The sequence below is a fragment of the Ranitomeya imitator genome, chromosome 3 (assembly GCF_032444005.1).
Source record: "Ranitomeya imitator isolate aRanImi1 chromosome 3, aRanImi1.pri, whole genome shotgun sequence".
In the NCBI taxonomy this organism is placed as follows: Eukaryota; Metazoa; Chordata; class Amphibia; order Anura; family Dendrobatidae; genus Ranitomeya; species Ranitomeya imitator.
Genome location: NC_091284.1, coordinates 710,619,794 through 710,645,292, shown reverse-complemented (window position 1 = coordinate 710,645,292; position 25,499 = coordinate 710,619,794). Strand labels below are relative to the sequence as shown.

The 25,499-nt window shown below is 48.0% G+C and overlaps 1 protein-coding gene across 1 annotated transcript in view; it reads right to left on the bottom strand.

Annotated features, from left to right (window-relative positions):
• GTF2H4 (general transcription factor IIH subunit 4) overlaps positions 1-25,499 on the bottom strand; it is a 52,650-nt gene that overhangs the window by 9,298 nt on the left and 17,853 nt on the right. Inside the window, exons 5-11 of the mRNA XM_069758673.1 lie at positions 22,580-22,676; positions 22,100-22,188; positions 20,993-21,101; positions 12,810-12,878; positions 12,620-12,703; positions 12,307-12,439; positions 11,957-12,087 (exon numbers count right to left, since the gene is read on the bottom strand). Of these exons, the coding sequence (XP_069614774.1) occupies positions 11,957-12,087; positions 12,307-12,439; positions 12,620-12,703; positions 12,810-12,878; positions 20,993-21,101; positions 22,100-22,188; positions 22,580-22,676 (712 nt within the window). The remainder of the gene's footprint in view (positions 1-11,956; positions 12,088-12,306; positions 12,440-12,619; positions 12,704-12,809; positions 12,879-20,992; positions 21,102-22,099; positions 22,189-22,579; positions 22,677-25,499) is intronic.

Genomic DNA, 25,499 nt, shown 5'->3' with positions numbered 1-25,499 from the left:
AGTGGTCTCAAATGGAACAGCACAAAAGGGAATGCTTCCGATGCTGTCACCATGCGTCACAGGACCTTCATTGCTGAACGGAAGGAAGGCAGCCGAGGGCCTTGCAGAGAGTGAACTCTGTATGGAGAATTGCCCGCTTCTCCTCGAGAAGAAAAGCCCCCGACTGACGGGTGTCGAACAGCATGCTTCAGAGACGCTGACTCGGAACAAGACAAGACTTTGTTCTGTTGGCCAGCTACCAGAAACGGGACAGGGAGTCGAGGACAATGGTCAGACTCTCCTGGGCCTGAGAGAGGGGCAGAGCATGAGGATGACTTTGAGGTATGGAATGAGCACTAGCCCCCTGATCCTCAAAATGGCCATAAATGTAGCCATGATCTTTATGAAGACACTGGGAGCGGTCGCAAGACCGAGCGGCAGGGCGACAAACTGGAAATGACTCTTCTGCGTCGCGAAACGCAGGTGTGCTGGGAAAATCAGAACATGGAGCTAGGCATTTTGGATATCCATGGAGCACAGGAATCCCTGTGGTTCCATGGAAGCCAGAACTGAACAGATGAACTTCATCCTGAAATGCCGCAGGCGGAACCTTCTGTTCACTAACTTCAGAGCCAGGATGGGTCGAACTGTGCCGCTCTTCTTCGGCACTACAAGCAGCTTTGAATAGAAACCTGTGAAGCGTTCCTGCTGTGGGACGGAAACGATAACCTCCGAACAAAGAAGGAAGGTAATGGACGCAAAGAAACCTGGGATCAGAGGAGGATTTTTTAGAGGGCGGGATTCGAAGAAGTGATTCCGGGGCCGCGAAGCGAACCCTATCTTGTATCCAGAGAATACCACCTCCCTGATCTAAGCGTCCTCCACCGAGGCCAGCCAAACATCCCTGAAAAAAACAGGAGACGCCCGTCCAAACTGGAAGAAACGCTGGGCCCTTAGAACGAGTTATGCCGAGGAAGATCTGCCAGGTCTAGGCCTGGTGGACCAACCATGGGAGTTGCGGGAACGTCGGGAAGGGGTAGGCTTGAAGGAAGCCTTTTCTCTAGCTAGACGAGACCGCGGTCTGTGTTAGCTAGAGGAATCTTTCGACACCGCGAAACAGCGAAAGGACAAAAGGGAGCTGAACTGCCATTTCAGGGGAGGCCGGTGGGGCATGGAGGGAACTCGTGCCTCCCGTGGCGTCCTTAATAATTTGTTCCAGCATGTAGCCAAAGAGACGGGTCCTCTGGAAGGGGAGGCTGGTAAGGGACTTCTTGAAGACAAGTCCGCCTGCCGTGTGTAGAGCCGAATATTCCGCCGGATGGCCACCATATTGCTGAATGCGTGAGCTGCACAAGCCGCGCATCTAGGGAGGCAGATACCAAATATTTCCCTGCATAGGAAATCTGGTCTGTCAGGTCGGCTAGTTTCCCCGGAGCTCCAGCCAGGGTGCTCTTACAAGGCTGTTTGGTCCATCTAGCTATGGTCCTTGAGACCCAGGTAGAGGCAATGGCCGAAGCACAAAGTAGAAGCAGCCGCTTCAAAGGCTGATTTATCCAGCGATTCTATAATTGTATCCTTGGAACCCATGAAGGATGCTGCATTGGAAAGTGGAGGGGCCAAGTTGGTAGACAGTCTGGGAACTGACGAGTCCAAAATTGCCCGCTTCCTGACGAGGAATCAGTCCAGTTTGCGATGAGCTCAGGGGAGAAGGAATATAGGATGCCGAGACGCTTCGCTGTCTGAAAGCATCAGGTATGGTTCGCCTTTCCCCTGGCAAGTACCACCATAAATTCAGTGTGTGGGGCAAAGACCTTGGAAGGTGGTTTCGACTGTCTAAACGAAACCGCCTATTCTGCGGGTTCCGTAGAGCTATCCATGATGCTTAAGGTCTGGTTGATCGCAACAATAAAATTATGTACCTTTAGTGAAACCAAGTCTGAAAATTCCTCTGCAAACATGACAGAGGATGCCAGTCTCTCTCGGGAGAGTAGGATCTGGAAGAGGGATCTCACCGTTCCAGACCGGAGGGCGAGATGGAGCGGGAAAGAAAGGTGTCAGACGTCCATGGAGCTGATGGTGGACGTCCTCGTCTCCTCCAACTGACAGGCTCTGGTGGGCGAGTGGATGGGGGACGGAGCTAGGACCGAACTTCTAAGCACACTTGTGTGCTAGGATCATGATCCTGCTGTCGGATCTATGAGGATACGGGGTGGCAGTACACGTCGTACTCATAGTCCATAATGTGGGATTACATGTGTGACTGTTCACCCTGTATCCTTCCGAAAAAAGGAACTTAGAATTGCGCTCCTGTCTGGATCTCTTGTGGCCTGACTTGAAAAGGCCGGATGGAGAATCCTGTGACCCACTGGCAACTGCGGTCAAGCACGGACACCAGGGTCGTGACATCCTGGTGAGGTCTGCCCCAGACTGAGACAGAAGGAAAGCCCACCCAGGGAGAGGGGTCTCAGTCTCACCCAGGGTAGGGACTCCTGGACGGTGGGTACAGTGGAGTTGCTGCAGCTGACAAGCGGAAGCAGGAGGACGGGAACGCTCTCCTTTTAGGATTAGGCCTGAGAGCAGACCCACTAAATGATGCCCGAAGGTTAGGGGAACAGGAGAGGGGAGTAATAGATTGCATAGCAGAGCTACTCACAGCAGAAGTAGAGTCCTGTAGACTGCTTCCGGCTGTAGCTGCGACCGGCATCATGGCACAGGTCCAGGGCACCAGCAGGGAGACGGCGACCTATGGAGGATGCAGGGGACCCAGCCATGGAAAGCGTGCGCTGGGGAAAAGGACCCGCTCTCAGAGGGGAAGGGGGGCGGGTTAGCCACCGGGTCCGGAGGAGCACGATGGTGGCGATCCCAGGGCGAATGGGAAGGATGAGAGTAGTGGGCGGAGCTAGCGCCCTGCGCAGGAATAGGTAGAGTGAGTGACGGGCGGGAAAAAAGCCCGACCAATGAAAACGGAAATGGGCGGAGTCGCGGCGCCGGAAGTAGGCCCAGACAGAAGCCGGGGCCTAAATTAGAAGTCGGCGACCGCCGGAGAGGGCTGCTGGGCCTAAATTAGAAGTCGGCGACCGCCGGAGAGGGCTGCTGCGCTGAAGAACGAGCGGTGCGGCCGGCGGAAAGGGGAACAGCGCGACTGCTGCCAAGGTCGCCACGCCGGACGACAGAGGAACGTGTCCGCCGGAGGAAGTAGGCAGCGGGGCTGCCTGTAAAGACCGCAGCGCCGGAGTGAGGAGGCAGAGCGGCCGCCCGCTGCCGGAATAAAAGGCAACGTGGCTGAAAGTCGCCGCGCTGGAGGAAAGATAGGGCGGCCCCCCGGAACAAGGAGGGGAAGCTAACTGGGACGGGTGGGGGAAATACTAACCTTAAACCGAGAAAGGTGTCAGACGTCCATGGAGCTGATGGTGGACGTCCTTGTCTCCTCCAACCGACAGGCTCTGGTGGGCTAGTGGGTGGGGGACGGAGCTAGGACCGAACTTCTAAGCACGCTTGTGTGCTAGGATCATGGTCCTGCTGAGGGATCTGTGAGGATATGGGGTGGCAGTACATGCCGTACTCAAGTCCATAATGTGGGATTACAGGTTTGTGTTCACCCTGTATCCCTCCGGAAAACCTGAAAGAAAACGCACATTGAGGTAGATAAGGGTCTAATGAAAGACCCGTGTCCACCTCCTACTGACACTAAGCTAAACTGAATATCCTACTTCCTGTCGGTAGGGTGTATACTGCAGGGGAGGAGCTAACTTTTTTATTTGCATATTGTCAGCCTCCTAGTGGCAGCAGCATACACCCATGGTTCCTGTGTCCCCCAATGAGGCGATAGAGAAATGGCGCTATAAAAATGTACAATAATAATAATAAAATATTAATAATAATAATTAGAGGAGCTGAGAGACAGGGCAGACTTAGGCCGGTGTCACACCTAACGTATAAAAATACGGTCTGTTTTTTACGGCCGAGACACGCAGAAAAGTTGCTGAACAGTGATCCGTATTCAGCGTCGGACTGGAGCTCCTTGGGCCCACCAGAGAAAATCATTCTTTGGGCCCACTATGTAGCTACATAGAAATAAATACAAGACCACTGATTGTGCCGTAAAACACGCTAATATCAGGATATAATATAAGGTAGTACACGTTTTAATGATATAGCAGGGGTTTTAGTAGCACCCCTCATAGGGTTGGGGGTAACTCCCTCATAGAATATAATGCAGCCCACCTCTTAGAATATAATGTAGCCCCCTCATAGAGTATAATTCCCCCCATAGAATATAATGCAGCCCTCATATAGTGTAATGCAGCCCCCTCATAGGGTATAATGCAGCCCACCTCATAGGGCATAATGCAGCCCACCTCATAGGGTATAATATAGCCCCCATAGAATATAATGCAGCCCCCTCATAAATTATAACACAGCCCCCCCATAGAATATAATGTAACCCCCTATAGAATATAATGCAACCCCACATAGAATATAATATAGCCCACCTCATATAGTATAACACAACCCTCCCCCATAAAATATAATGCAGCCCCCCCATAGAATATAATACAGCTCACCTGATCTAGTATAACACAGCCCACATCATAGAATATAATGGAGTCTTACAGAATTAAGGCCACCACGTTGGGGATGGGACTGTGGCTTGTCCCCTGATGTCGCAAATGCGGTGAAACATGTTGAGGGAGCTAGTGCAATAAATTTGTATGTCAAATTCTGCCAAATTAGGGTATGTTTCCACGTGCAGGAAACGCTGCGTGTTTGATGCTGCATAGAGACGCAGTGTCAAACACGCAGCGTCCAGATGTTACAGCATAGTGGAAGGGATTTAATGAAATCCCGTCTCCACTATGCGTGGTAACATGCACCCGGCGGCCCTGCGACTCTGGACATGCGGTGCGTCTTTTAAGATTGCAGCATGTCCGTATACCTTGCGGCGATGCTGCCCCGCTGCAAGGTATAACACAGGGCCCTATGTGTGGGGTGCGATGATGCCGGATGTGTGCTATGAACACATCCAGCATCATCGCGTCTCCAGAAGGGGGCGGAGCTTAGCACAGAGCGGGTTTGCCGCTCCGACTATACCGCCGGCCATCCTGAAGGTGGACACATACCGTAAGTGTTAGCACTCCACAGTGTTACCCATTAAGTATAAGAAATCCAGCATCGAGCACTTTACTGACAACAAATTTAGGCAGATTAGGGACCTCAATTTTTAGACCCTAAAGCAATTTTTAACATTAATATAATAAAAGACAATTTTAGGGCTTGATAGTGAGCGTTTATTGGGAATTCTCCCCAATTTGTTAATAATGCTTCCCTCCAAAGCCTTTTTCAATCCTCAAATAGAAAAATAGATTTGTGTCTGAATTTTGCATAGACACATGGTGTTTGTGAAAATCAGAGGCAAGTGAACAGCCCCATAGGCTATAATGGATGTAGAAAAAAAAAATAGGGACCTGTTCTATGTGAGAAAACCACAGACAGAACGTGTACGTGCAACATGGATGTCTGAATGAGGTCTAATCACTGATGTTGCAGTTCATCACGTGCCCCCCTGCAACTGATGCCGATACAACTAAAGGAGCTGTCTGCTCAAAACACAGTGATGAGCTATTCATCAATATTACGTTGTTTGTGGTCAGATTCCCACGCTGACCAACTGTTGGCCGCCAGAATGCGGCCGACCAGGACGGACGACGCGACGATGAGGATTTTCTTTCTCCATCCAACAGTTGGCGGCAATATGCAAACACTTTCCATAGAGCTGCAAAGTGCGGGAGATGCTGTGTAGCAGGCGCTGCCGGGTACTGCAAAACGGCTGCAGCTATGAGGCCATGTGCACATGCTGCGGATTCCATTGCGGAATTTTCTGCAGCATTTTTGATAAATCCACAGTGCAAAACCGCTGCGGTTTTTATTGCGGACTTATTGCGGTTTTTATTTTGGTTTCCGCTGCGGTTTTTCACCTGCAGTTTCCTATTGGAGCAGGTGAAAAACTGCTACGGATTCCGCACAAAGAATTGACATGCTGCGGAAAAAAAACCCGCTGCGTTTCCGTGCGTTTTTTCCCACAGCATGTGCATTGCGGATTTCATTTCCCATAGGTTAACATGGTACTGTAAACTCATGGGAAACCGCTGCGCAAAATCCGCAATGTGTGCACATACCCTAAGAGCTGGTCTGCTGTACCCAGCAGTGGCTGCTACATTCAATGGAACGACTATTGCAGCTACATTCACCACTATAGCTGACCCAAATAACAGCAGATCAGTGGTGTGGGGGCTGGATGTTGGACGCCAATAATCACATTATTATAACTGGACCCCTGGATAGGTTATCAATCAAGTTTTGACTGTCCAACACAAATAAATTATACAATTTCTCACATAGAAGTTAGATAGTGAACACAATCACCTTTTAGAAAACTTTCCATTGAATCTATGGCAATTTTGCTGTTCTGGAAGCGACTGGACAAGGCTTCCTGGCCACATGTTCTGCTTATCTGAGACAGGGGTGAAGGATTTATGGCTCCCTCACTGTCTGAATATAGCTGCTCTCCTCCTCAGGGCACTGCAGTGTAGTGAGGTGCTGCCAGACACAGGAGGGGACAGAAACAAACAAGGTTTCCTTACAGCAGGTCTGTACTTTTCCGACTGCTAGTGAGGCTAGTAATGGCTGCACAGGCACCAGTCTCCTCTACAGCAGTAACAGATGTCATGAACTACATCAGCCTGTCACCACTGAGGAGCAGTCTCCCTGCCTGTGCGGCCATTACTACCCTAAGAAAGCAGTGGATATATAGGAACACAAACAGTTTTTTCTCACCTCTCTTTAGTCTGCTGCTCCCAGTCCCAGCATGTTAGTGATCCTGATGGCTCCCAGGCTCCTCTCATGCAGGCAGTGTGAGAGAGGCCTGTCTTCTGTAGAGGATTGAAGCCGGTCATTTACATTTAAAGGAGCAGCATTTCTAAAGCATGAGGCAGCCCAAAACTGCCTCTAAGACCAGCCTGGGTGGCAGTGAGTATTCTTCTTCAGTAGCACTTAGCAGGCAGTGTTAGCAGGCTTCCCAAGGCTGATCAGGTGTGCCGCTGCTAAAGAGAAATGGGCGTGGAAAGCAGTGAATATTCATTTCTCTTTAGCAGCGGGCACATGTTTAGCCTCAGCAGCAGCAGCTCCTGCCTCTGTGACCCGCTGCTCCCCCTTCCCTCACTCACGGGTTGCCTAGTGTGCCGCTGGGGCCCTGGAGGCAGCAGGGGCCCAAGGTAGCTGCCAACCCTGTGTGCCAGCAGGGGTCAGTGCCTGGGCCCACCGGAGGATCCTCCGGTTCTCCGGTGGGCCAGTCCGACCCTGTCCGTATTCAATGCGAGGATGCAATTTTTTTCTCCAAAAATACTGCTCTGAATTACTGGCTTTTCTATAGAACACCGGTGCGTATTTCTCGCAAGTCACACGCATGGTCCATGTGTAATTCATATTTTTCTCGCCGCCATAGACTTTCATTGTCGTATTTTTGGAAGAATAAGATAAGCTGACAATTGCAGAATGCTGCGATTTTCTCAGCCCGTAAAATACGGCCGAGAAATATACGGCTGATGGAAGCTGCCTCATAGAGAAACTTTGGTCCGTGTGAAATGCGTTGTTTTTGCGCCTCTCGCTCGTCCGTATTTTTCTCTAGTGCGATGCCGGCCTTAAGACCTGACTGAAGAAAAGACAAAAATGACGGGAGAGAGAAAGAAATGGGAGCTTTCTCGCTTTGATCATGGTCTGGAAAACATGGTCAGAGAAACCAGCTTTAAAGGGAACCTGTCACCCCGAAAATCGCGGGTGAGGTAATCCCACCGGCATCAGGGGCTTATCTGCAGCATTCTGTAATGCTGTAGATAAGCCCCCGATGTTACCTGAAAAAGGAGAAAAAGACGTTAGATTATACTCACCCAGGGGCGGTCCCGCTGCTGGTCAGGTCGGATGGGCGTCTCCGGTCCGCTGCGGCGCCTCCTATCTTCTTTCCATGACGTCCTCTTCTGATCTTCAGCCACGGCTCCGGCGCAGGCGTACTTTGCTCTGCCCTGTTGAGGGCAGACAAAGTACTGCAGTGCGCAGGCGCCGGGCCTCTGACCTTTCCAGCGCCTGCGCACTGCAGTACTATCCTCTGTCTTTCACTGTGCGCTGCATTTTTATAGTGCTGGGCAGCCCGCCTGTTAATACAAGGGGCGTCATCAATAGGTTGCATACAGACACTGTGCACCGCACCTATCAGTGTGACTGGCGTCCTATGTGAGTTATATCAATGTGCATTTTTTCTGCTAGGCAGCCAACCCCTGCAATGTTTGGTTGGGGTGGTTGTTTTTATCAAGTAGTTTGCACCTGTGCCGCTCCTAGCCTGTATCAGTGGAGGCCTGCTGCATCCTGCTAAGTGTGCATTTGTCATCAGACAGGGTTTTGGGAAGGCCGTATCTCGTGGTATGTATTTTTTCTGAGTTTTTTCTATGTTAGCTGGAAAAAAAGAAGGACCATGTCACTTCTTTGTGCAGAATCGCAGCGATTCTGCACCCATAGAAATGCATTGATCCGCTTACTTCCCGCATGGGGCTGTGCCCACCATGCGGGAAGTAATGCGGATAATGTGCGGGTTATACCCGGGATGGAGGAGAGGAGACTCTCCTCCAGGCCCCGGGAACCATATTTGTATTAAAAAAAAAAGAATTAAAATAAAAAAATCATGTATACTCACCCTCGGAAGTCTCAGCGCTGCACGCGGCCGTCCGGTCTCAGGTTTGCTATGCGACCAGGACCTTCGGTGACGTCGCGGTCACATGACCATGACGTCACCGAAGGTCCTGGTCGCACAGCATCTTTGGAACCGGACCGCCGCCTGCAGCGCCGAGGAGATCGGGACGTCAGAGGGTGAGTATATCATCATGATTTTATTATTTTTAACACTACTATTGATGCTGCATAATGCTGCAAATGCAGCATCAATATTAGGGTAAATCCCGCAGCGGAAACCGCAGCGGAACCCGCAGGACAAACCGCGATAAATCTGCAGGGATAACCGCAGCGGGTTTGCCCTGCAGATTTATCAAATCCGCTGCGGGAGAACCCGCAGGACAGAACGCATAGTGTGAACATGGCCTTAAACTGAGACTGTGAATTCTGGTGGGAGAGGTGACCCTGGCAAAGGAGGTCTGGATGATCCATGGAACGTCTACGATGAGATTGACTTCTACATAACAAAGCTCTTCTAGGCCAATCTGGAGACACGAGGATGACCAGTATTCCCTCTGCCTTGATTTTCTTGATGAGTCTCGGAATAAGAAACAGGGGCGGAAAAAAATAAGCAAGGTGAAACAGAGACCCCGGAAGAACCAGGGTATCAGAGGCGAGATCTAGACACGAAGCATGGAACCTGGTTGTTCATCCTTGATGCCAACAGGTCGATGTCAGGCATGCCCCATCTTTCACAGATTTGGTGGAAAACCGAAGGGTTCAGAGACCACTAGTCAAACAAGCATCCTTGATGACCCAGTTGTCAACTTCTGGAATGTGAACCACAGAAATTGCAGGCACCCTGTGCTCAGCCCAAGCTAGGACCCGATAGACTTCCGCCACGATGAAACTTCGCATTCCGCCCTGGTGATTGATGTAAACAACAGTCATGGCATTGCAAGACTAGATGCGAATTGGACAGCCCTCTAGTAGGTTCTACCAGTCCTGGAGAGCGAGAAAGATAGCCTTAGGTTCCAGGATGCTGATAGGGAAGTGTGGACTCTTGAGTATTCCAACACTGCTTTAGCCCAGAAGACTGGCATCTGTCATCGCTATCTACCAGTGCAGTGGGGGAAAGGATCTCCTGCGGCGGACAAGGGGAGAAAGGCGCCAGCAGGCTAGTGACTGTCATAGGCTACGTTCACACTAGCGTTGTGCGCCGCTGCGTCGGCGACGCACAACGCACCGAAAAACGCGTGCGAACGCACGCAAAAACGCTGCGTTTTTCGATGCGTGCGTCGTTTTTTGACGAACATCGGACGCAAGAAAAATGCAACTTGTAGCGTTTTCTTGGTCCGACGCTAGCGTAAAAAAAGACGCACGTGTCGGAAAACGCAACAAGCAAAAACGCATGCGTCCCCCATGTTAAACATAGGGGCGCATGACGCGTGCGTCGCCGCTGCGTCGCCCGACGCTAGCGCGACGCACACTAGCCGAACGCTAGTGTGAACGTAGCCATACTTATGAAGGAAGAAAGGTGGGACGATCCAAGGAGATCTTTTTGTCCTAACTTGATGGAAGCGCAAGCTGAAGAGGGCGAGTGTAAAACTGAGAGAAGGGGACCGCTAAGAAAACCAGGCGCTAGGTCGGAATCAGATAAGACCTCGCTCTGTTGATAAGTCAGCCCAGAAGGAATAGTGTGTTGAGTGTCACTTCGAGACTCTTGCAGCAGTCCTGATAGGACAGAACATTGATCAGAAAGTCATCCAGGTAGGGGATAAGTAGAATTCCCCTGGGATGAAGGAGGTCCATGACAGCTGCAATGACCTTCGTGAAAACTCTAGGGGCCAACAATAAACTGAATTGCAGCATCATGACTTGGAAGTTAGAGTCCTGAACTGCAAAGTGAAGGAACCTTTGATGTGGTGCACAGATTGGGATGTGGAGGTAGGCAATCTGGATGTCCACCGAACAGAGAAACTCTGCGGGTTCTATTGAGGCAATTACAGAGGGACTCCATCCTGAAGTGGCAGATCCACACACTTTTGTGCAGGCGTTTGAGGTCTAGAATCGGGCGGACAGATCCATCTTTTTAGGGACCACAAAGGTTTCAGTAGAAAGCTGAAAAGTGATCTTGGGAGGGGACGGGAATGATGACACCAGACTAGAGAAGAGAGGTAATGGCCGGAAAAAACCTGGGAACCAGCCAGGGATCCCTTGCTGCTTCGGCATGAGAAAACAATTGCAGCATGTTGCGAATGGCAGCGACACGCGGCTCATACGAGCCCATACAAGTCTATGTTCGCATGTGAAACATCAGACTGCACTCGGAATGTCATCACAGTGCAGTGCGATTACCACAGATGCTGGCAATGGAGATGGAGAGGAACGGAGCACAGAGCACTGACACTTGGCTCACATTCGCAGCAGAGTGTTATTAGCATCTCACATTGGATGCTATACACTAGTGTGATTCTAGCCTTATGTTTGGAAAAGTCCAGGTAAGGAATTTGACATTTTTGGAGAATACTGTGAGCGCCGACATAGGGCAATCCTTGTCCATGATGTCGAAGGTCTGATTGATTGCAAGAATCAGACTATCCATCACATCCTGAAGCTTGGAGGATTGATTGGATCAAGGTCCGAATCTGACTAAGAGTGGAAGTCGGACCCCTGAGCTGTATAGGGCCCCGGGGAGGGGGAGGCAGAGGCCATCCTAGAGGATGTTGATGGAGGGGTAGATCCAGAGGAGGAGAAATTAGTCTGCTCCTTGGATCTGGTGCATGATCTGGCATGAACTCAATGAATAGGACGGTAAGCTCGATACACCCTTGGGAATGTTCGGGGCACCGATGTTAGCTGCTGCAGGAAAGAGCGGAGAATGCAGATCAAGCCGGCACCCCCAAAGAAGGAGCGCTCTGATTGGCTGTACAGGAGATAAAAGCTTCCCACAATAAGAAATAAAAGAACCAGTGTGAGAACCAGTGTATGCCTCCTACCGACACCAAGCTAAAACTGACTAGCACCCGTCTCACCGAGAGCAGGGGCGGTGGGGTGTACCCTGCTCTGAAGGAGCAGTGTCTATTATACTTTTCCTTTAATTGTTCCAATTCTGATTTTGGTTTACAAATACGGATGTAAAATACTGACCAAATACTGAAAATGTGAACGTGGCCTTAATAAAAGAATTCATCTATTCACTTGCAACAAATTAAATTAAACTACACTATATATTCTAAGTTATCCCTCCTTACCCTCTTACCTGCTCAGCAGTGATGCCATTCCCTATAGCCTGTTGAACACTTTCTCTGGTGACCTGTGCCACCACCAGGTTGGGAAAACGATACAGCATTTCAGAGAAGAGAGCAATGAGGGCAATCTGCAGTTCTGAATCTGAGAATAGAGATAAAGGGAGATAGAACAATAAGGCAGCAATGAAGAATCACTGCAAAACTCATCACCATGTTCTGATTAAAATTACATTCTTAGGCTCAAGATAGTCTTCTTTTCTTTAGTAAATAAGAGAAAAGTGTGAACATACCCTACTTACTGCAGAGTCTAAGAACATGGACATAGAAGCCAGTATGTGCCGGAGCCTCTATAGTTACTAACCTGTGTATGCATGTATCCTGTAGTTAGTCTCAACCACAATAAATCCCTGCTTATTGCTGTCAAGAGAAGTGCCAGAGATTCCAGAAGCCAGATTTATCGCTAGACGTGTCGGATAATAGCGGCGAGACTTCCGCTGAAAATAAAATAATATGGAAATCAAAACTTCTACTTGCAAACAATAACAAATTAAATAGCAGGAAATTCATAAACTTTTGCAAAGATCACAAGACACATTTACAACAGCTTACTGCCATTATACAGAGAAGCAGACAGCGTTGTAGAAATACAATGTCAGCGATGGTGAACTGCTAACCTTTCTCTGAAACACGAGTCCAAATTCTCGTAGGTGCTGTAGGAACGTCAGTAGCGAATCACTCATCCCCTCTACAGAATAGTCCTTAGGAATAGGAAATAGAATATCATTTATTCTAGATCTGCCTATCAATGTGTCTATATTCATCTAATTAATTAATTAATTAATTTTTTTTACAATTAAAATATACCTTTCCAAGCGTAGAAAAGCTAAGCTGGAACATGAAAGACAGAATTTCCACCAGATTCATTTCTCGGGACTATGGGAAAAAAAACAGGATTTTTGGTTGCTTACCGTAAAATCTGTTTCTCGGAGCCTTCATTGGGGGACACAGGAACCATGGACACAGGAACCATGGGTGTATGCTGCTGCCACTAGGAGGCTGACACTATGCAAATAAAAAAGTTAGCTCCTCCTCTGCAGTGTACACCCTACCGACAGGAAGTAGGATATTCAGTTAGTGAGAAAGCAGTAGGAGAAGCAACGTGTAAAGGAGAAAGAATAATATAACAATAATAATAATAATAAACTTTATATATAGCGCCAACAAATTCCATGGCGCTCCACAGATTAACAGTTTCAAACACTCAGAGTGTTCAAAGAACTCAAACGTAAACAGTAAACAAAGCTGTTCAACTTGGGAGGGAGCTGTGTCCCCCAATGAAGGCTCCGAGAAACAGATTTTACGGTAAGCAACCAAAAATCCTGTTTTCTCTATCGCCTTTCATTGGGGGACACAGGAACCATGGGACGTCCCAAAGCAGTCCCTGGGGTGGGAAAAACAGACTTTCATCAGGTCCGAGGACTCACCACTGCCGCCTGCAGGATCCTTCTGCCCAGGCTGGCGTCCGCCGAAGCATAGGTATGGACCTTGTAAAGTTCAGCGAAACGTGTGGATGGAAGACCAGGTTGCCGCTTTGCAAAGCCGTCGGTGAAAGCCCTGTGACGTACCGCACAGGAAGCGCCGACTGCCCGGGTAGAGTGAGCCTTTCTCTCTGGAGGGGCACTCTGTTCTTGACCCGGTGAGCTTCCAAAATTGCCGTTCTGATCCAGCAAGCAATAGTCACCTTGGAATCCTGATCCAGCAAGCAATAGTCGCCTTGGAATCCGGCAGGCGTTCACACGCACCATCAGGGATGGCGAAAAGAGAATCCAGCTTTCGGAAAGCAGCCGTGCTAGCAAGGGAGATCCTCACTGCCCTGACGAGGTCCAGCCTGTTCAACGATTGCTCCAGAGGATGAATCGGAACTGGACAAAAGGAAGGTAGAACGGTGTCCTCGTTGAGGTGGAAAGGTGAAAACCACCTTGTGAAGGAAGGAAGGCGGAGGCCTGGGACCACCTTGTCCTGGTGGAAAATCAAGAAAGGAGATCGGCAAGAAATGGCCGCCAATTTGAAAATGCGGCGGATCGAAGTGATGGACCTGAGAAAAGCCACCTTCCCAGATAGAACGGACATGGAAAACTCCCTGAGAGGCTCAGAGGGGGGAACCCCCAAGAGCGACCAGCACAACCTTTAGATCCCATGAATCCACAGAGGCCCTGTACGGAGAGACAGAATGGGCTACTCTTTGAAGGAAGGTCTTAACCTGCGGCTGAGAAGATAACATCTTCTCAAAGGGAAGAAGAGCGCAGGAACCTGGTCCTTTAGGGAACTAAGAGTGAAGCCCGAATCCAGTCCTGCCTGAAGGAAAACCAAATGGAAGGCAGGGAAAAGGACATAGGTGAAAAGCGGTTGGACTTGCACCAACGAAAGTAAGCCTTCCAGGTACGATAGTAGATCCTGGAAGACGAAGGCTTCCTAGCCTGGATTATAGTGTGACTCATCCGGGCCGAAAGACCGAACTGTGGTGTCCACAACCACGCCGTTAAACTGAGCGACTGATAATTCGGGTGGCAGATCGGACCGTGGGACAGCAGATCCGGTCTGTCTGGAAGGCACCAGGGGCGTCCGCGAGAAGATTGACGATGTCCGCAAACCAAGACCTCCTGGGCCAATCCGGGACGATCAGAATGCCCAGCACCCCTTCTTTTTCGACAGCTTGGAAAGCAAGGGAAGGGGTGGGAACCGATAGGGGAGCACGAACTGCGACCAAGGAATGGCCAAAGAGTAAACACCACTGCGAGATAATCGCGGGACCTTGGGACGACCCGAGGGACATTCCTGTTCAATCGGGACGCCGTGAGGTCCACCTCTGGAGTCCCCCATCGAAGAGCAATCAGGTAGGAGACCTCCTGAAGTAAGGACCATTCCCCTGCCGCGAGGCCCTCGCAGCCGAGGAAGTCGGCGGCCTAATAGTCCACGCCGGGGACATGCGCTGCGGATCTCACCAGGACCGTAGCCTTTGTCCAGAGGAGGATCCTGGGATCTCGGCAGAGGCCAGAGAACTCAGAGTCCACCCCTGGAGGTTGACATATGCCACTGCTGTGTCATTGTCTGTCTGGATTCGAATTGGCAGGCTGCTGAGAATCCTTATCCAGTGAAAGACAGAAAGATGATCCGGAACTCGAGGACATTGATCGGTAGAGAGGACTCCTGCGCCGACCAACAACCCTGAAAAGAACAGGTGACAAAGCCCCACGCCTCCGCCGAGCAGGCTGGCGTTCCTCGTCACCACCTGCCAGGGAACTGGAAGAAAGGATATTCTGTGAAGGATCTGCTCTGGGATAAGAGAAGTGACCTCGGCCACCAGTCGAGGAACCGTTTGACCCGGGAGAAAGCCGGATCGGACGATGCAGGGAGAAGACAGACGTGTCCCCCTGTGATAGAATAGCCTGCTGAAGAAGTCTTGAATGAAACGGGCGAAGGGAAAATTGCTTCCGATGTTGCAACCAACCTCCTTAGGACCTTTATGGCCCATCGGAAAGGAGGGGAGCCGAGAACCCTGGAGCAAGCGAACTTCCCGACAAAGGAGGGAAATCGTGTCTTCGGGAAGAAAGACTCTGGTCAGACAAGTGACGAAGAACATGCCCAGAGATACGAGGCGCTGAACAAGACGGAACTTCTTCCTATTGACGAGCCACCCGCAACGGATAGAGCGTCGGGGAAGATTGATAAGACTTTCGGGAGCCTGAAACCGAAATTCCTGAGCCTCCATGGAAGCGATTACTGAATGAGGGAATATCATCCTGAAGTGTTTCAAGACGAGACTTCCTGTTAAGCAATTTGAGATCCGGACTGGGACGAACCGTGTAGTCCTCTTTCAGTACAAAGAGATTTGAACCGTTCCTGTTCTGGGACGGGAACGATTACCCCGGATTTAAGGAGGGAAACAATGGCTGTAAAGAAACCCGGGACTAGAGCGGGGTCTCTTGGAGGTTGGGATTCAAAGAAAAACGATCCCAGGGCCGTGAAATGAATCTATTTTGTATCCAGAGGATACAAGTTCCCTGGCCCATGCGTCCTCTACTGAGGAGACCCAGACGTCCCTGAGGAACAGGAGACGGCTGCCCAGCCTGGGAAATGGGCTGGAGTCTAGTCGTGGGTCATGCCTAGGTGGAACTTCCAGTCCTGGACCTGGAGAATCCACCTTAGAAGTAGAGGGAACGCCAGGAAGGAGTGAGTCGAAGAATACCTTCTTCTCTTAACGTGCCTGAGGCCTCTGCTGTTGCGAAAAAGGAATCTGATGCTGCAAAGCGACGAGAAATGCCGAAAGGACCGAAGTTGCCGCCTAGGAAGAGAACTGGTGCCGCCAGTGGCTTCCTTAGTAATTTGGTCCAGCTTGGAACCGAAAAGACGTGATCCTTGAAAAAGGCAGGCCCGTAAGGGACTTCTTTGATGACTCGAGCCAAACAGAGTGACGGCTGGCAACAACATTACTGTACTGAAGACGCGACGTCCAGGGAACAAATTATTCCCTGGCGTGAGTAATCTGGGTGGAAACTTCCGCCATCCAGTCTGGTGGAGCTCCGGCCTGAATGCCTAAACGGAGTTGTTTAGCCCCTTCGGATACAGACTTCGAAACCCAAGTGGAAGCGAAAGCCGGGCATAGAGATGATGCGGCAACTTCGAAAGTCGAATTCACGAAGGATTCCATGATCCTATCGATGGAATCTGTCAGAGTCTCCCCACCGGACAGCGTGAAGACTGTGTTGGTGGCAAGTCTAGCAGCGGCGGATCCACAGAGGGAGAGGTCGTTCTCTAACGCCTCTCATTCCGGTTGGCGATGAGGTCCGGAGGAAAGAGATATGAGACTCCAAGACGCTTGTCTCTGTGAGAACGTCTGGTCGAATTCGCTCTTTCTCTGGCCAGAAGCTCCTCGATTCAGGATGAGGAGCGAATCCCTTGGGAGGTCATTTAGACCGTCTAAACGAAACCGCCTGATCTGCGGGTTCCGTCGAGGAATCTTTGATGCCACAGGTCAGATTGGACGCTCCAATGAGGCCTTGAACCATATCCCTCATGTTGTGATTTGGTTAGACTCCGGCCCCAAATTATCCTCCGAAGGCGCATCAGAGAAAAACCTCGCCTTACTCGGGGGGGGTGAGGGGGGTGGTGATGGGAAGTCGACCACAGAGAAGGACCGTGGGGCGAGATGGACCGAGGAGAGAACTCAGACCAGCGTTCCTGTCTGGATCTTTCACGGCCTGTATTGGAAGACTCGGACGGAGCTTCTTGCGACCCGCTGGCTACTGCGGAAGTCTGCAGGGGCAACCGATCGAGCACGGACACAAGGGTCTGGGACACCCGTGTGAGATCCGCTATTGATAGAGACAGAGGGGAGGCCCAGCCTGGGGTGGGGAATTCGCTCTGAGGCGGAGCAGCAGGGGGGGGGTCTTGGGTGGTGAACATAATGTGGGTTGCTGCAGGCCTGTCTGAGGGAAGCTTGCGGTTACAAGACGCACCCTGAAAGTGTTTCACTAAGGCACAGGCACAGGAAAAAGTAGGAGGTCGGGAGTGACCTTCCTTAAAATTAGACCGAACGGGCCCCTGAGGTAAATGTCAGAAGACTAGGGGACCGGGGATTGAGACAAACTGCGGTGCAAAGGTACTCACGGCAGACACTGCGGGATCCAGATGGAAGGTTGCACGGCCTTGAAGATGCTCCTCAGGAACGATAGCCCCTAGGAGAACAGGCAGACACCTCTGGGGCACTCTTGTCCGAAACTTGCTGCAGGTCTGAAGAACAGCAGTGGGGAGATGCGAGGATGCCAGGAATTTGCACTCTTAGGATGTGCAAAGAAAAACGTTCCTGGCACTGAAATAAGCATCTGTGGCTGCCTGGGAGTGGTGGGCGGGGCTTAACCGCCAGGCCAGGAGCACCAAGATGGCGGCGGTGGGCGGAGCTTGCCGATAATAGTCGGGCGGGAGAAAAGCCCGCCCGAGGGAAAGGAAGTGGGAGGAGACGCAGCGCCGGAAGTAGGCCCCGGAAGAAGCCGGGGCCTAAATTTAAGGCCGGCGGCCGCCGGGAAGGGCCGCGGCGGCGGGTGAAGCGGCGCGGTTTCCTGCACGGCCGCCGTGCCGTGGTAAAAGGGCACAGTGCGGCCGTAGGAGGAAGCGGCGGCGGTGCCTGCAAAGCCGCCGCACCAGAAGAAAGCGGTGCAGCCGCAGGAGAAAGCGGCGCGGCTGCCAGCGAGGCGGCCACGCCGTGTCAGAAAAGAATAGTGCGGCCGCAATGAAATCGGCGCGGCTACCATAAGGCCGCCGCGCTAGGACAGAAACAGTGCAGCCGCAGGGGGAAAAAAGGCAGAGGCTGCCGCACGGCCGCCGCATCGGGACAGAGCACAGTGCGGGGGAAAAAGGCAGCGCGGCCGCCTGTAAGGCCAAGAACAGCGCGGCTGCCACGCTAATGGGGCGACGACCCCCGCCCCATGAGAAAATGTCAACCAGGTCAATACAGCCTGGAAAAAATCCCAAGGGACCCCCAAATGACTACCCTGGAACTGAGGAAGGACCCAGAGGTACTTTGGAATACTCACCTAAAAAATCCCACGCCGTCCTTACTAACCTCATTCTGTGGGAAAATATCAGACGTCCAGGGAGCTGATGGACGTCCTCGTCTCCTCCAACCAACAGGCTCTGGTGGGCGAGTGGGTGGGGGACGGAGCCAGGACCGGACTTCTAAGCACGCTTGTGTGCTAGGATCTTGGTCCTGGTGGGGGATCTATGAGGATACGGGGTGGCAGTACACGCCGTACTCATAGTCCGTATTGTGGGACTACAGGTGTGACTGTTCACCCTGTATCCCTCCAGAAAATCTGAAAAGAAACGACGCACATTGAGGTAGATAAGGGTCTAATGAAAGACCCGTGTCCACCTCCTACTGACACTAAGCTAAACTGAATATCCTACTTCCTGTCGGTAGGGTGTACACTGCAGAGGAGGAGCTAACTTTTTTATTTGCATAGTGTCAGCCTCCTAGTGGCAGCAGCATACACCCATGGTTCCTGTGTCCATGGTTCCTGTGTCCCCCAATGAAAGGCGATAGAGAAATACAAATATATTTAGCAAATAAAAGTTTACTTAAAAGGAAATACTTGGAATTGCTGTAATTTTCATTAAATTATGTTCAATATCTCACATGAAATCAGCATTGGATGTGAATCAATAATCTGATAAGAAGAGCATCACAATAGTTTACCTTTACTAATAAGTAATACATATGTATATACACTAAAGTTCTTCTCACACAATTAGAATATCATCAAAAAGTTAATTTATTTCAGTTCTTCAATACAAAAAGTGAAACTCATATATTATATAAAGTCATTACAAGCAGAGTGATGTATTTCAAGTGTGTATTTCTGTTAATGTTGATGATTATTGCTTACAGCCAATGAAAACCCAAAAGTCATTATCTCAGTAAATTAGAATACTTTATAACACCAGCTTGAAATAGGATTTTAAAATCCGAAATGTTGGCCTACTGAAATGTATGATCAGTAACTGCACTCAATACTTGGCCGGGGCTCCCTTTACATCAATTACTGCATCAATGCAGCGTGGCATGGAGGTGATCAGCCTGAGGCACTGCTGAGGTGTTATGGAAGCCCAGGTTGCTTTGATAGCAGCCTTCAGCTCATCTGCATTGTTGGGTCTGGTGTCTCTCATGTTCCTCTTGACAATACCCCATAGAGCAGAGGTCCCCAACTCCAGTCCTCAAGGCCCACCAACAGGTCATGTTTTCAGGATTTCCTTTGCATTGCACAGGTGATGCAATTATTACCTGGGCAAAACTAAGGAAATCCTGAAAACATGACATGTTGGTGGGCCTTGAGGACTGGAGTTGGGGACCTCTGCCATAGAGAATCTATGGGGTTGAGGTCAGGTGAGTTTGCTGGCCAATCAAGCACAGTGATACTGTTGTTTTTAAACCAGGTATTGGTGCTTTTGTCAGTGTGGACAGGTGCCAAGTCCTGCTGGAGAATGACATTTCCATCTCCAAAAAGCTTCTCAGCAGAGGGAAGCATGAAGTGCTATAAAATTTCCTGGTATAGACGGCTGCGCTGACTTTGGTCTCGATAAAACACAGTGGACCTACACCAGCAGATGACATGGCTCCCCAAACCATCACTGATTGTGGAAACTTCACACTAGATCTCAAGCAGCTTGGATTGTGACCTCTCCACTCTTCCTCCAGACTCTGGGACCCTGATTTCCAAATGTAATGCAAAATTTACTTTAATCTGAAAACAACATATTGGACCACTGAGCAAAAATGCAGTTAATTTTCTCCTTGGCCCAGGTAAGATGCTTCTGGTGTTGTCTATTGGTCGTGAGTGGCTTGACACAAGGAATGCGACACTTGTAGCCCATGTCCTGGATACATCTGTGTGTGGTGGCTCTTGAAGCAATGACTCCAGCAGAGATCATTTGTTAGTTTTAGGATTGTAAATAAATAATGCCTAAGTATTCAGGTCATTTATCAATAGCTATCCAATGTGGCATCATTCTGTTAGTTGAAAAAACATTACCCAGGGTTAAAGGGGTTTTCCAAGCCAGACAAAAATTTCAGAAGGGACTGTATTATATAGAATGCTAACAGAATGGAGTAGTGAGCAAAGAATAAAGAGGTCTGCATGTGATAGCAAGCAGGCAAATTGCATAAGAGTGATCATGTGACAGCCACTCGAACTAGCGCAGAATCCTAAGTGTGTATAGCACACACTGTTCGATTACAATACAGTAAGATAATGTGCCTGATAAAAGAAAAAAAATTAAAATGCACACCTGGCCCCTCAAAACCTATTTAAGGTCTGCTGCAGAGTCGATGACACAAACATCTGGGGTCTAGCGAGTGTCATGTGGATACATGAATGTGTGTTTGCGCATTGTTAATCCTGCAGGAGGTTTGTGGGTGGTTTGCACAATCCGGACTAACTACAGGTGTCATCCGTGCCCAAGAACATAGAACATAAAGGGAAGTTGATACTTGCCTCTGCGGATTTAAGGTACTGAAGCATAAAATACCAGAGCTGAGATGCTGTGTCTAGGAGTAAAAACTGAAATCCGGCAGAAGAAATGCTAGGCGCTTCTCCAGCATCACTGCAGAAGTAACACAAAACAGAAAACGTACAACGTGAACATTTCCCCAGATGGGGGGGTGACAAATCCAGACAGTATGGGAGAAGAACAATTTATGCCACTGCAACGGTTTTCTACATGAAAGTAAAAGGCAAGGTATTATAGTGTCTGTCCGAGTGATCAACTCACTGCTGCGACTGTTCCAGGTGTGTAATGAGAGCTGCCATAAAGGGGATGTCTGGGCAGGAAGAAAAAATTATCCAGTCACTATGTAACTGAAGACTATTCAGACCCGACAACCAATCTAAGGGGACAGATCCAAATAAACAGAATCTGCTAACAATCTGATGTCTGTGGCGTCACACAAACAAGATTAAAAGCTGTAAATGTTCTGCAGAATAATGATGGATCGCTTGAAAACTTAGCTTTAGGAGGGACCGACCATCGAATGTGTATGAGGGTATCCTGACTCTCCTCAATGGCAGATGCCGGGATAGAAAAGTCGGGCATGTTGGATTTTAACATGTCTGATCTTTTTGTTCTCACAGGAGATAATCATCCATTAGAAGCATCTCTTTAGAGCAGATATATGCTTTTCTAAAAGTGTATTTGTATGGGAGGGATGAAAAAAATAGCACTGAAAGATGGCGAATGCACTGACTAGCCCAATTGACAGGTTTCCTGATCTGAGCTAACTGCCTCATGGCCATATGTTTATTAGCTCAGATCAGCATACCCAACGGTTGGGCCAAATATTGAGATCCCAGTGTGGTCCAGGTTTCACAGACTTGTAAATCCGGCCTTTTCTGAAGTGTATGGCCAGCGTACCGGGCTAACCAGATCTAAAGAGGTCACTTTATGCAGCCTGTCCAGAGAACCATATATCTAGTATAATCTAAGAATACATTCTTCTTGATTTCAGTAACATGAACTTAGAAATCAAAATGAGAACTCAAAGACAACAAGACGATCTTAGGATTTCCTTCAAGAACTTCCCCATAACAAAAGAGCAGTACTACCTTTTCATGAGACCAGCCTGAATGAGTAGCTGCGCCAAATCCTGGCTAACAGTCGCACTAGGTGACCCGACCATAAACTGCAATATAACCTATGAAAAAAAGAATGAGATGTTAAACCTTATTATTATTAGTACTATCTGTAGAGAGAAGCATGAAGCTGCTTATACAGCACACTGCGTAGGGTACAACTTCTCAATGCCATCCTTAGAAAATGATTTCAAGAAGCAAATCCAGATGTACAGAGTCGGCTGCTAGGTCCCCTGGAAATTTACAGCAGAGATCGCAATTATGGCAGAACAATTCAGAAATACAGGGAAATCTTTAAAATCTAATGTGTGCCAATATATACCAAATCCTGACTGCACCTGTATAGCGATTCTCTAGAAATAAAGCCTACAGAATTTGTACCATGAACACAACGGTACTTGGACATAAGAGGACAAGTATTAGCAGTGATTAGTAGTGAACATGTCACTTCACCTCCCATCTGCTCTCTGCATATTTATCCAGTGAAAGGACATCTTTTCCATGTTTATCAGGACCAAGTAAGTTGCCATCATCTGCCCAAGCTTTTCCTCTATGGAGAGAGAACATAAAGAATTATAAGTATATTACTATAAACTTTGGATCAAAAGGTCACAAAGAACTCTAAGATAAATTTATAGAAAAAAAAAAAAAGAATGGAGAGAAATAATAAACGTGACAAAATATTCAGGCACATTAGAACTACAGGTCCTTCTCAAAAAATTAGCATATAGTGTTAAATTTCATTATTTACCATAATGTAATGATTACAATTAAACTTTCATATATTACACAGGTCAACAAAAAAAAAATTTTTTCTGGTGTCCAAAATATTTTAAGGAATTTGGGGTATTTTTGGGGTGCTGATTCTGAATATGCTATCAGTTTTGCCAGATTGGCTCAAGTTTTTGAAATTTTTGGTATCTTATTTATAGCACTTGTTGGTAAATGCGACGCATCATCTCATTAATTTCTTTGGATTAGTACTTGAACTGAGCAGTTCTCAATATAGTTTTGTGTTAATTAGTGTTCTAAAAGTTTGTTCATAGCTTGATTTTTGCACTAACTTTATGTTGTTGTCTGTTTTCCAGTGAAAAGCATGAACTCATCAAGAAGAAGTTGTCTTAACGATCCAGACTCATTCTGTTACATTTGTGGTGAATACACACTGCCAAAACATAGAAGAAACATAACAGACTTCGTAAAAAAAGTGTATTTTGCCTATTTTGGGGTTATGCTTGGGGACACACAGTGTGCAAAGCATGTATCGAATTATTACGAAAATGGAGCAAAGGACAAAGAAAAAGCTTCAAATTTGGTGTTCCAATGGTGTGGAGAGAGCAAAAAAATCATCATGATGACTGTTATTTCTGTGCAGTGCAAGTGCAAGGATTCAATAAGCATAAGAAACGAAAATGGGAGTATCCTAACATGGAATCTGCAAGAAGGCCTGTCCCTCATTGTGAAGATGTGCCTGTACCTGTGTTTACCATGTTACCTGACCTTCCCCCACCTAATGATGATGAAATGCAGGGTATGGAGCTAAACATCAGTTCTGGAAGTGAACTAGAATATGAAGGAAGTTTCAGAACACCTACGCAATTTACCCAAGGAGAGCTCAACGATCTAATAAGAGACCTCAACCTCTCAAAAAGTGCATCCGAACTTTTAGCTTCAAGGCTAAGTGAAAAAAATTGTCTGACGCCTGGAACTAAAATTACATCTTACCGGACCAGAGAAGAAGCACTTCTTCAATTTTTCTGTGAAGATGACCTACTTGTATATTGTAAGGATATTCCTGGCCTGATGCTGCAAATGGGTTTACAAGTATATCGTCCTGAAGACTGGAGGCTTTTCATAGATAGTTCTAAAAGGAGTTTGAAATTTTTTTTTGTTGAACAATGGCAATCAGTGTGCATCTCTTCCAGTAGCTCACTCAACTAAACTTGCAGAACAATACAAAAATGTCAAAATGGTTTTGGAGAAACTGTGCTACCATGAACATTCGTGGCTGATATGTGTTGATTTAAAAATGGTCAACTTTTTACTTGGACAGCAAAGTGGATACACAAAGTATCCTTGCTTCATCTGCATGTGGGATAGTAGAGCAAAACATCAGCACTGGGAGAAACTGAATTGGCCTCCAAGGGACACCTTGACAGTAGGAGCATCAAACATAGTGAACGAACCTTTGATGGACAGGGAAAAAATCATTCTACCACCACTTCACATAAAGTTAGGATTAATGAAGCAGTTTGTCAAGGCATTAGACAAAGATGGTAATTGCTTCATGTACATCTGCAGATCTTTCCCTGGTCTTAGTAGCGAAAAACTGAAGGCAGGAATCTTTGATGGTCCTCAAATTCGGAAACTCATTAAAGATTCAAATTTTCCTAAGGAAATGAATGACATTGAAGCTGCTGCATGGTGTAGTTTTGTGTTGGTAGTGAAGAACTTCTTGGGAAATCAAAAGGCAGACAATTATGAAGAACTGGTACAAAACATGCTATTGAGATTTAGAAATCTGGGTGTACACATGAGCATTAAATTGCATTATCTTCACAGTCACTTGGACAGATTTCCAGAAAACCTTGGAGATTTTAGCGAAGAACAAGGGGAGAGATTTCATCAGGATATTATGGTGATGGAGGAAAGGTACCAAGGCAGATGGGACAGACATATGATGGCTGATTACTGCTGGAATCTACAGCGTGACTGCCCGAATAGCTCACATAGAAGAAAATCATATAAAAAGCGCTTTTCCAGCGATTAAATGTCTCCTATCTTTCATGTCTTGTTCATTTTTGAAGATTACTTTCTAAAACTAGTTAAAATAAACTAAAATCAACATTTACTTTGTTAAATTTATTGTATTCATGACAATATCAATAAAGTTAATGCGCGTGTAGCAAATTACGTCTTTTTTTTTACACATTTTACGAAAAATCTCAAAAACTTGAGCCAATCTGGCAAAACTGATGACATATTCAGAATCAGCACCCCAAAGTTACCCTAAATTCGATGAAATATCTTTGGCACCAAAAATGCTGTTGACCAGTGTTATAGATTCATTATCCACCAACTGAAATTTGTCAGGTCTTTTATTGTTTTAATACTGATGATTTTGGCATACAACTCCTGATAACCCAAAAAACCTGTCTCAAAAAATTAGCATATTTCACCCATCCAATCAAATAAAAGTGTTTTTTAATAACAAACAAAAAAACCAACAAATAATAATGTTCAGTTATGCACTCAATACTTGGTCGGGAATCCTTTGGCAGAAATGACTGCTTCAATGCGGCGTGGCATGGAGGCAATCAGCCTGTGACACTGCTGAGATGTTATGGAGGCCCAGGATACTTCAATAGCGGCC